This window comes from Rattus norvegicus, chromosome 20 (assembly GCF_036323735.1).
Source record: "Rattus norvegicus strain BN/NHsdMcwi chromosome 20, GRCr8, whole genome shotgun sequence".
Classification (NCBI taxonomy): domain Eukaryota; kingdom Metazoa; phylum Chordata; class Mammalia; order Rodentia; family Muridae; genus Rattus; species Rattus norvegicus.
The window spans coordinates 10,821,975-10,834,561 of NC_086038.1; the positions used below are offsets into that span (position 1 = coordinate 10,821,975).

Sequence of the window (12,587 nt, forward strand, 5' to 3'; positions counted from 1 at the left end):
GCTCCCTGGCTGTTCTGATTCACATTGCTGAAGGGCATTCACAATTGCTGACTGCAGCTCTCCATGATGGGGAAACAAGCTTCATTTCTAGAACTCTCCAAGGAGGGAATGGCTCAAGGCCATACTGGCCACCATCAGTAGGTGACCCACGGAGATGAGTCATGGTGTCAAGGACCAGACACCTGCCCTGCCCAGTCCCATGTGGCAAACATAGACTGTGGTTGAGCACTCTCAGGGTGGCAGGTTCAGTCTTCAGTACAGATCAGATGCTGGGCAAAGAAAGGACTCAGGTGGGACCCATCGCCTGCTTCTCTTGCCTCTAAGTTGCCTTGGAACTTAGAAGGAACTTTTCCAGGTCCATGTTTATCGAAATGTTTGCAGTGGTCTGTCCTGTCAGGTAAGGGCCAGTGAGGTATACCACAGCAGCCAGTGGGGTCAGGGCCTGCTGGAGCACTGAGTCATTGCTGATCAATTCCCAGAATTCCCATTCTGCTGACAAACTCATGTCTTTAAAAATGATTGGTTTAAGGGGTTGGGGATTTAGCTCAGTGGTAGAGCACTTGCCTAGCAAGTGCAAGGCCCTGGGTTCAGTCCCCAGCTCCAGAAAAAAAAAAAAAGATTGGTTTATTTGTGCATGTGTGTTTGTGTGCCTTTGTGTATGTGAGTGTTTGTGTGTTTGTGTGTTTGTGTGTTTGTGTATTTGTGTGTTTGTGTATTGTATGAGTATGTGTGTTTGTGTGTATGTGAGTGTGAGTATGTGAATATCTGTATATACATTTGTGTGTGAGTATGTGTGTGAATGATTGTGTGTGTATACGTGAATATGTGTGTTTTATGTCTGTGTGAGTCTGTTTCTGTGTATGTGTGTATGATTGTGTATGTGAATGTGTGTGAGTGTGTGTATATAACTTGTGTGTTGTGTGTGAGTGTGTTTATGTGTGCAAGAGTGTGTGTGAGTGTGCATTTGTTGTGTGTGTGAGTGTATGTATGAGTGTGTGTGAATCTGTGCTTGTATTGTATGAGTCTGTATATTTATTGTGTGTATGTGTATTTATGTGTATGTTTGTATGTGTGAGTGTGAGTTTGTGTGTATGTGAGTATGGGTATGTGAATGTATATGTATGGCTGTATGATTATGTGTGTGGTATGTACATGTTTGTTTATGTATGAATGCTTGTGTGTATGACTGTGTGTGTAAATCTGTGTGTTTGTAAATGAGTGCATGTGTTTCTGTGTGTGTGAGTGTGTATGAAAGTGAGTGAGTCTCCGTGTGAGTATGTGTGTATTTTTTGTGTGTATAATTGTTTGTGTGTATAAGTGTGAATGTGTATGTTTGTGTGTGTGTGTGAGTCTATGTGTGAGTGTATGTTTATATGTTGTGTGTATAAGAGTTCAAGTGTGTGAGCGTGAATGTGTGTGCTTGTGTGTGGGTGAGTGTGTGTGTGTATGTGTGTTGTGTATCTGTAGATGTCAGAAGGCAACTGGCTAAAGTCTGTTCTCTCTTGCTACTTGTAGGATCTGTGAATCAATCTCAGGTCGGCAGCCCCTTCCTGAGTTCCTCAACCCCATGACGATCTCACAAGCCCATTGACATCTCACTAGTCCCCAACCTCGTGTGTTCTGGGTGGTGCTCAGGAGCAAGTAGCAAATCTACAAAGCGGGTCATGGCCCTTGGTGTTTCCAGAACTCCATCCGAGGATTCCCCTGGTGCTCCGACGGCACCATGGTTCAGCTAAAAAGACGAGAAGCACAGGGAGATGAACCACCAGGGATGAGAATAAGCAGAAGCTTACAGAACCAGACTCACAAGCTCTTCTGAGAATCTTGCTTTATTTCACAAGATAGTGAGGGGAAGGCAGAGAGGGCAGGGAGGAGCAATGAGTGGATGAGGGAGGGTCACAGAGAAGGAGACCCAAGGTCACCTTAGTTCTGAAGCCTGCACAGGGGACAGGAGTGCAGAGAGGGGTGTCAGAACTCAGATAGCCTGGCTGGCCTAACTATGGCAGGTGTCTAGTACCCGCAAAAGGTCTCCTTGGAGTCAGCTCGGTAGTGACTACTTCAGAAGAGCAGGGCACACACAGCCAATAGCCAGTGGAAAGGCGCCATTGGATGCAGTTCAGCGTCCCAGAAAGAGCGACTCATGCCACATGAAGCTTGTTCCCATAGCTGGCCAGATGTTCTGAGGACGCCTCAGAAGCTTTGCAGGAATCACAGCTAGTCAGCGGGTCACAGGATAGTAGCCACCATTAGGCCAGATGCAAAGGAGTGTGGGAAAAGGCAAAGGAGAAGATACTGGGAGCTGAGCAGGGAGACATGGGTACCAGGCTGTGCACAGCGTGGCAGCAGGACCACTTGGCTCAAGACTCTGAGGGTACCAGACCTGCACCTTGGGGACTCGAAAGCATTAGAAAGGCCATCAGCAGGTGGACTTCTGTCCAGAGCAGGCCTGTCTGGAGCAGGCAGGGCGGCACAGCAGAGACACACAGGAGGCTGGGCGACAGCAGCTGGGCTGGCAAGAGGAGGCACAGCAGGAGGAGGTAGGCACACAGCAGGCAGGTCTGCACACAGGGCGGCACAGCAGGGACAGGCTGGAGCAGGGCTTGCAGCACACAGGCTTGCAGTACACAGGAGCACAGCAGGAGGGCTGGCAGCAGGAGGAGGAGGAGGCAGAGCAGATGGGTGTGCAGCACACAGGCCTGCAGCAAAGGGTCACACCGCAGGGCTGCTGGCAGGGGGAGGAGGTGCAGCAAGAGGGCTCACAGCTAGACTGCTGGCAGCATGAGGAGGAAGCACCACAGCAGACTGGCACACAGCAGACAGGCTTGCAGCAAAGGGTCACACCGCAGGGCTGCTGGCAGGGGGAGCAGGTGCAGCAAGCTGGCTGGCAGCTAGACTGCTGGCAGCATGAGGGTGTGCAGCAGGATGACTGGCAGCAGGGGCTGGACACACAGCTCACTGGGGTGCAGAGGAGGAAAGGGGTTGGGGCACAGCAGCTGGGGGCACAGCAGCTGGCCTGGCAACAGCTGGGGGCACAGCAAGGAACACAGCAGCTGGGCTGGCAGCAGCTGGGGGCACAGCTACAAGGCTCACAGCAGCTCTCTGGGCAGTCGTCCACCTGCCAGGAGGAGTTGGTGCGAGCATCAGAGCAGACAGACATGGTGGAGGCGGCCATGGCAGGGTGGACTGGAGGAAGGTGAGTGTGTGCTGAGTGAATGTGTGGTGAGTGTATGTGTGTGTGAGGTGCTCTGGTGGCCGCCTTTATACCCCAGGGCTGCTTGTACTGTGTTGTGCCTCAGCTCCTGGCTTCCTTTTCCTTGTTGTGTTTGGAGTCAGCCCGTGGCTATCAACAAATACTGTTGTCTGGTAAGTCTCTAGAGCTGTTTTTATCCCTCAGAGAGATTTCACCCGGAATGCTCAGATTACATGGGAGGCAGGGATTGCGGCAGCCAGGTGACATTCTGGAGGTGGCAGTCACCGTCCTTTTCTTAGAAGTCTTAGTTCTTGAGGAAGCTTCTCTGGTGGAGCAGGGATGCAGCAGGGACAGCCAGAATGTGGGCTTTGAGGATGGCAGCACGTGTTCCTAAACTGTTCTGTAGGACTTGCTGTCTAGGGACACCTTCTATTGTCAGTGGGAACTCGAGGACAATTTCATGTCTGTGGCAGGCCCTGGGGAATCTTCCTGGAGCTGAGATAGGTTCACAGAGGCTGTGAGAAAGATGCAGGTCTGGAATGGCGGCAGTGGCCAGGAGGTGGATGCCTTCTGGCACATTCCACACTGAGATTCTTGGAAACCCCTGGCAGTGTCCACAATGCGTTCTTTGCCTCCTCTGAACTCTAGCGGCCTCTCTGTACTTAGGTCCTCAGAGTTCCTGTTGCCCCATGGGCACTGTGAGTTCCTTCGCTCAACACAACTCCATTAAAGGATGCAGACACCGTGCAAGGACAGTTTGTTCACTAGAACCTTATCCCAGCTCAGCTCCAAGCCTGGTGGACAACCAGAGTTCTGGTTACTTATCATTCCATGGTCCCTCTACTCCGCCATATTTCTGAGGGTCGAGGCATGTCCTTGGGGATACTTTGGGCTGCAGAGTTTCCAAATAGCTTCTCATTCTATCAGGCACTGGCTGGGATGGGTGGATGGCAGGACTTGGAATCTCTGTGGTTCTGATGGAGTGAGACGCTGTGCTAGGACTCTCCATGCAGTAGAGAGAATATCTTGTATGTTGGATGGGTGCATTACCTGTCAATTAAAAAGCCTATGGCCTATGGAAATAGAGGTGGGACATCTAGGAGAGAGAAAGGATTCTGGGAGAGAGTCAGGGTGAGAGGTTGGTCTTGGAAGATATGAGCAGACATAACCAGTCATGTGACAGAATGTAGGTTAAAAATAAATGTGCTGTCTATAGTTATGAGCTAATCAGAGTAGAGCCTAACTATATGGTCAAGGTGTTTGTAAATATATTTTGAACCTGAGTCTTATCTCTGGGAGCATGGGGCTAGGAGGCAGTACCGGGCCTAACTTCTAAACCATGCAGTTAGATGTGAGAAGTTCCATTTCAAACAAAGGATGGGAGCTGTCAGGTTTATTGAAAGACATTAAGCCCAGGGAGCTCAGCTGATGAGATGGAGCCCACTTGTTTGATCCACAAACAAAGTGTTCCAATGGAAAGGCTGAGCCCAAACCCAGGGGAAGATCCTGAAAACTGCCAAGGGAATTCTGGGAAAAGCAATGATCAGCATTGGCCTGAAACCAGGAGGCCAGTGGCAGTGGGTAAGAACTACAGACACAGCAAGACCATTTCAGAAACTAAGGCAAGATAGAGGCATCCCAATAAGCAAAACCAAGAGACCTCACTGTCAGCGAATACATCCTTTAGAAAAAGTGGGAGGGTACGATAGAGGGCTAATATCTAAAACACAGAACATGTACAGATCGAAACAGAGTTCTAGATGACGCACACATGGCTGAAATCCACTTAGAAATGTTCAACAGCTGTAAATATTGGAATTGTGAGGATAACGTAATTAATTAACTTTAGTAGTATTAAGGTGGGGTTGTATGGGATAATCGCGACAATTCATCCTATGTGGGCAATGATGAGAATGCTATAATTTTTCATGTTTATGTTTGGCTTAGTCTGCCTCATGTTCCTATAAAAACTGACATGATTGCAAGAATCGAGATAATGGTTGGGTTTAAGAGCTGGTAGATTTGAAATGAAATGGGTAGTGGGGAAATTTTTTTTTGTCAAGTGAGGAGAATTAATCCTACATGAATTGGGATTCCTTGGGTTACTTCAAGAAGTCAGTGGTGGAATGGAGCTAGACCAAGTTTAGTTAGCCTGAGTCGTCAGGGAAACCAAAACGACTTTGAGAGTCTGTCTTACACCTGTCAGAATAGCCAAGATCAATAAAACAGGTGACAGCTCATGCTGGTGAGGATGTGGGGGGAGGGGAAACACTTATTCTTTGCTAGTATATGTGCAAACTTGTATGGCCACTAGGGACATCAGTGTGACAGTCCCTCAGGGAGCTGGGAATAGATCTACCTCAAGGTCTAGCTAGACCATTCTTGGGCATCTGCCCAAAGGATGCTTCATCCTACCACAGAGACATTTGTTCATCCAGGTTTGCTGTTGGCTCTGTTCATAATAACCACAAATTGGAAACAGCTTAGATGTCTATCAGTGAATGAATGGATTAAAAAAAATTGGTACATCTACAAAATGGAATATTACTTGGCTGTTAAAAAATGAAACCACAAAATTGGCAGGTAAATTGATGGATAGGGGGAAAAAAGCCATCCTGAATGAGGTAATTCAGATCCAAAATGACAAGTATGATATATATCCACTTATGTGTGGATGTCAGCTATTAAGTCTTCAATAAACAGGATAAAACCCATATCATTACAGAGGTGAAAGGAATTGGAGATAAGCTAACTTTCCACAGAAGGGGAAATAGAATCTATAGTTATGGATGGACAGGATGGGGAAGGAATGGGAGAATTAGCAAGAAGGGAACAGGAAACACAGTTAGGCAGGGAACACAAGGAGGGACAACTAAAACTCAAGACCATTTCGGGGGGGTCATCTGGAAACCTACTCTAGTTGAAGTTTCTTAAAATATATACATCCATGAATAAATGTAAATAGAATCACCAAATAATAGGGGAAACAAAGCCACCCCCACCTCAGGCATCTCTGGTCACCAATAAAACCTGTGGGGAATGGGTAGACATCTAATTGAGTTGTTGGCCAAAGGGGCCCCATGAGATTGCCCAAATAATCCAAGCTGTTTCCAAGGCTATTGGTTGCTCACCAGATAATGATGGTAAGGCCCAGTTGCTGAAGACAACATTTAGATAACTCATTGAACATCTCCTGGAGTTGAACCTACCTAGAGCCTTCACCCTATTGAGTAGTGCTCATGGTAGTAGTAGGTACTCTGCACTCTACCAGAGGAGAAAAATAAACACCAACCCAGCTACAAAACCTTCAATCTACAATGGTGACCTGCCCGCAAGATATGCTGGTATAATAGTGGCCCAAAAGCTATCAGAGTGACCAACCACTGATTGGATTTAAGACCTGCTCCATGAGATGGTGATGCTTGGTGACCAAGAACCTGAGTCTAGATAGGCTGTGTCATGGACCTAGAGGAAAACCAAATGCTACTGCTCTGCTAAAGGAACATAGCAAAGAAATGGTTCCTAATGACATTCTACTGTACTCATAGATCAGTGCCTTCTCAGCCATCATCAGAGGGACATCTACTGAAGCAGAGGGGAACAATTACAGAGACCCACAACTAGGCAATGTGCAAAGAGTGAGAGACCTGGGGACACTCAGCCCTAAATGGGCTCAGAGAACTCTGAAGAAGAGGAAGGAGAAATTGTATAAGAGCCAGAGGGGATGGGAGATACCAAGGAAACAAGGCCTTGTAGATACAACAGAAAAGATACACATATGAACTCACAGAGACTCTGGAAGCATCCACAGAGACTGCACAGGTCCAAGCTACATGGGGTCCCAGGGCTGGCAGGGAAAGTAGACATGAACCCCCACTCCTAACTCCAATTGATAGTCACTTAAAAAGGAAAAATCATATATCTATATCTAAATCTATCTATATCTATATCTATCTATCTATATCTATCTATCTATATCTATATCTATATATTTATATATAGATAGATAGATAGATAGATATAGATAGATAGATATATCACTATCTTCAGACACACCAGAAGAAGACATTGGATCCCATTACAGATGGTTGTGAGCCACCATGTGGTTGCTGAGAATTGAACTCAGGACCTCTGGAAGAGCAGTCAGTGATCTTAACCACTGAGCCAACTCTCTAGCCCGGTCTTTTACTTACATATTACGGTCTCCAACTTTGTGTTCTTATTGGATTTCTCTTTGTGTAAATGTGTGTGTTTCTGCCTCTGCATGTGTTTCTTGTGGGAGTTTTTTGGAGGGGGGTTCTTTTTGTATGTTTGTTTTCTCCTATTCTGGTTCCTTTGTATTTATTTTAGCTTATTCTATTCACCTGAGGGCGACTGAATCCACAGGAGAAAGTCAAAGGCCAAGAAGTAATCAGGAGACACCCACAATAGAACAAGAGGCCATCATCCTTCATGTCAGGGGAAGCATGGTGAGCCAGAAGCAGCTGCCACATCCTATCCTCATTGAGGAAGCAGAGAGATGCACACCAGTGCTCAGCTCACGCTCTCTGTTTTGACTTATTCCTAGATTCCAGCCCATGGAATGGAGCCACCCACATTCATGGTGACTCTTCTCTCCCAAGTTAGCCCTCACTGACATGTCCAGAAGCATGTTCCCTGGCTGGTACCAAATCCTGTTAGGTGACCCTGACCCTCAGCCATCACAGCGCAGAGACAGCACAAGCTCGGCAAAGGGAGAGACTCACAGCCATGGGCGCCCGTGCTGAGAAAGGCCTCAGGTCAGTTACCAGAGCAGAGCTGAAGCACAAGAGAGGAAGGTATAGACCCCAGTGGGAACAGACCAAGAAGAACCCATGGCCATCCTCGGGATTTCTCCTGAAAACCGGAAGAGGGGGTGACACATCTCAAGCCACTCTGAGGTACGTGTTCCTCTCACAGCACCTTCAAAGACAAGCATGCAGACCACCACCTCTGTGACAGGGATGAAAAGTCCTCAGGAAATCCAGCAATAGAGTCTAGCCACATAGAAATGGACAGAAACTGTAGGTCTTCAATTTGTCACATAACCTTTGTGCTAAAGGCTGGGTGGCCAGCTTACAGTGCTATTGGGTAGGTAGGGGGCTTTAGGAAGTAGAAGTAAGTCAGATGTGCCCTTAAAGGCGACCCTGGGACCCCTCCTCTTTGCTTCCTAACAGAGTGGACAGATTCCCGTCACACTCCTCATCCAATAATGAAAGACTGTGAGAATAGCCTGGCGGTACCTTTAAAGTCACAGAGTTCCTATGCAACCCATGAACTCCACCTCTAGATCTGTCCCCAGGAGCAAAGAGTGTGAGTCCACACAGGTCATGAGTGCTGACAGTGGCAGCATTTAACAAGCCAGAAGAGGAGGCAGGCCAAGGGTCTGTTGGCTGCTGATCAGCGAGTCAACAGAATGTAGATAGTGTGTGCAGTGATGGTGGGAGGTTATTCAGCTGTGACCTCCAGGGAGGCAACTGGGACACATGCTACCACACAGAAGAAGCCATGAGAACATATGTTGAGCAATCAGTCATGAAAGTCTGGATACAGTGATCCACTTACGTGAAATATACAAAGCAGATCAACTTACAGGTATGCAGAGAGGTGAGACAGGCCCATGGGGCTTGTAAAAGGACACTGAACTTATGCAGTAGTCAAATTATCCTAAAATCGGTTGCAGAAATTCACGATACACCCAAACCCACTGAGCTGTGCACACCTATAACTGTTCCAGCAGTCATTGAACGGTGAAAGCCTGTGACCATACCAATAATCACCAAGCTGTAAATATCAGAGACTATCCCAGTAACCATGGAGATGTTTATACTCATGACTTTGCTGGCCATCATGGAACCGTGCCAGCCTGTGACCATGCACAGTCATCAAGATATATATATATCTGGGTTTGTCCCAGTAACCTGGGGCAGAATTGTTTCTGATTGTATCAGCAACCAGTGAGCTATGTAGAACCTTGGCTAGAACAACAACCATTAGGCCACCCAAAACAAACCAGGGACCATGCCAACAATTGATCTATATGCCCATCACTACAGCAGCAACCATTGCGTGTGCAAACCAATGACTATGCTAGCCACCACTGAGCTGTACACACTAAGGACTATGCTAACAGCCATCAGATCATGTCAGTGATTGGTTATACCAACAACCACTGGATTGCGCAAACTCTTGACTCTACCAACGACAACACAGGCTTTGAAAAACCCGTGTCTATACCAACAACCATGCAAATCCATGACTATATCCACAACCCTCAGGCCATGCAAACCATATACCAACAACCACTGGGCAGTGCAAACCTGTGTCCATACCAACAACCATTGGGCCATGCAACCCATGGCGATACCAACAGCCATTAGGCTGTACAAGTCTGTGAATGTTCCAGCAACCACCAAGCCACATAAATCCATGACTACACGGTTGGCCATTAGGGCTCCACAGACCCTTGGCAACTTGTCAACCGTTGGCCGTGCAAACCCATATATGTATCAGCAACCGCCCCACGGGGCAGAACAAACCTGAGGCCGCACCAACAACCATCAGGCCTAAGGTTGCACAGACTGGGCTAGCACACCAGTCACTGATGGGGTTTTAAGGTGAGCAAGGAACCTTAAGAAAGTCAGGTCACTTTTACCAGAAGGAAAACTGCCACTGACCTTGGGTGGAAGGTTGGGGACTCTCAAGGTGACGATGATGGAGAATTCTTCAGGGAATAGATGGCAGCTGGAGAAGATTCTAGAAGCAGGGAAGCTCGTGGTCCGGGGCTCGGTGGCTGAGAACTGGAGGCCCCGCACACCTTCTGCCTGCACCATCCGGATCCCACTTGTAGCTCCATCCAAAGGGACCACCTCCGCCAGGATGTCCAGGGGGCGAAGGTCTGCATCAGAGACGTAATGGGGGCAGGGGTTAGGTAATGGCTGTGCAATGTGGCAGCCATGATGGCACACTGATGGAGTCTGAGTATTTTCAGATTTTACATCATGAAAGCTGTCAGAGTCGCGCTAGAGCCATGGCGTCAGGTTGTGAGTTCCAAACCTAGTAAACAAACAGGAAATGTGCACAGGAGCAGACCTCCTGCATGGCTGACCCACAGCAAGACACAGTCATCACAGGTAGTACTGGGGCTGTAGCTTGGCACAGAGGGGTCACTACACTCGTTACACACACACACACACACACACACACACGCATACACATACACACAAACACAGAAAGCCATCTGCAATGGCACTGCCTTGCAAATGCTGTTTGCCACTGTCCTCATGGCCAGGGAATGCTTTAAAATGCTCTACATGGGGCTGGAGAGATGGCTCAGTGGTTAAGAGCACTGACTGCTCTTCCAGAGGTCCTGAGTTCAAATCCCAGCAACCACATGGTGGCTCACAACCATCTGTAATGGATCTGATGCCCTCTTCTGGTGTGTCTGAAGACAGCTACAGTGTACTCATACTCATAAAACCAATAAATAATTTAAAAAAAATAAAATGCTCTACATAAGGGTTGGGGATTTAGCTCAGTGATAGAGCGCTTGCCTAGCAAGCGCAAGGCCCTGGGTTCGGTCCCCAGCTCCAAAAAAAAGAAAAAAGAAAAAAAATGCTCTACATAAGCCTCACTTTACCTTTAAAAATGTCCCCTTGCCTCAGCCTTCTTGAGCTCGCCCACAGTTTACCACTGTGTGTGTTCCCATTACATTCTGAAAGCAAACTGAGCAAGCCAGGGGAAGCAATCCAGTAAGCAGTGTCCCTCCATGGCCTCTGCATCAGCTCCTGCCTCCAGATTCTTTGGAGACACTCATCTGTTACTTGGGTGGTCAACATATGCCTCACTTCGCCCTGGGAGCAGTGAGCATGGCTATCCTGGTTTTGCCAGTGAGGAAATGGAGCCATCTAACACCATTAGTGATTCTGTCTCCTCTTTACGTACATGAGCTCGAGGGACCATGGCAGGGTGTGGTCCACATGGTAGCCAAGTGTCTTAGTCAGGGTCTGTATTCCTGCACAAACATCATGACCAAGAAGCAAGCTGGGGAGGAAAGGGTTTATTCAGCTTACACTTTCACATTGCTGTTCATCACCAAAGGAGGTCAGGGCAGGAACTCACACAGGGCAAGAACCTGGAGGCAGGGGCTGATGCAGAGGCCATGGAAGGATGTTCCTTACTGGTTTGCTTCCCCTGGCTTGCTCAGCTTGCTTTCTTATAGAACCCAGGACCACCAGCCCAGGGATGGCTCCACCCACAAAGGGCTGGGCCCTCCCACCCTTGATCACTAATTGAGAAAATGCCTTACAGCTGGGTCTCATGGAGGCATTTCCTCAACAGAGGCTCCTTTCTCTGTGATAACTCCAGCTTGTGTCAAGTTGACACACAAAACCAGCTAGTACAGCAACAGAGGGGAAAAGATAGCCAGGCCAGCAGAGGCTTATGGGTATGGTTCCTACAGGCCACATCATGCATGAGACTGTGCCCCCACGTGAGGCCCCATTCGGCTGGAAGAAAGACAGGCGGCCCATGAGTGATGTGCAAGTCAAGGCCTCTTCTCAAGAGTCAAGGTCACGGGAAGGAAGGGCTCATGGTTGTGAGGCCTTTTTCCCAAGCCTTGAGACACCGGTGCCAACTGCTATACCTGGTGAAGCCAGTCCTGAGGGAAAGTAACAGCCAGCAGGGATATCTGGATTTGGTGACAGGCTTGGGGTTGTGCTGGCCTCCTCCCAGGCAGGAGTTCCAGAAAGCCTGAAGTACGAACCCTCTGGAGATGCTGGGTGTGAGTTCTTGGGCATGTGACTGTATTTGAGAATAGATTGTAGATGACCAAGGTATGGCAGGTCACTAGGTGGGCTACATTCCAGAGGTGTCCTTGTAAAAAGGGATAATTTGAACTCAACCCCTGGGGAGAAAGCAGAGGTGAGGAATAAGCCATGGAGCCAACAATGCTCATAGCCCTGGGAGCCAGGTGGCCTGGGCAGTCCCCCTGGCTCAGACCCAGCAGCACTGACACCTAAATGTCAGTCTCCATGGTGAGATGGTGACACCTCAGTTAGCCCTGTACACTTGGGGTACTCGGCTGAGGAAAACGGTACACCCCTGCAAGGAAATCCCAGTGTTGCTCTCATGAAACCCCACTGGTCCTCGCCAACCACCACCACAGAAGTCCAGAGCCTGTCCCAGCCCAAGAAGCCAAAGGCCAGGAGTGATCCATGGCCACATGTCCCTGCATCCCTTCAGTACCTCACCCTGAGTCCTGCCATACTCCCAACAACCCAGGAAGAAAGCCCACGTGATCGATACCAACACAACTTGTCAGTGCGAAACTAAACAGGAGGCGGGGCCCCAGCAACACGTGCAGCAAGCAGGAAATAAA

At 48.4% G+C, this 12,587-nt stretch overlaps 2 protein-coding genes across 3 annotated transcripts in view; both read right to left on the reverse strand.

The window, feature by feature from the left end:
* Positions 1-12,587, reverse strand: part of Tspear (thrombospondin-type laminin G domain and EAR repeats) — a 172,921-nt gene that overhangs the window by 50,610 nt on the left and 109,724 nt on the right. For both annotated transcript variants that reach the window (XM_063279613.1, XM_063279614.1), the window contains exon 2: positions 9,886-10,106. In XM_063279613.1, the coding sequence (XP_063135683.1) occupies positions 9,886-10,106 (221 nt within the window). The remainder of the gene's footprint in view (positions 1-9,885; positions 10,107-12,587) is intronic.
* Positions 1,818-3,231, reverse strand: Krtap10-10l1 (keratin associated protein 10-10 like 1). Its single transcript, NM_001108929.1, is given in 1 exon segment — positions 1,818-3,231. A coding segment is annotated over 1 exon segment (756 nt). The 5' UTR covers positions 3,173-3,231; the 3' UTR covers positions 1,818-2,416.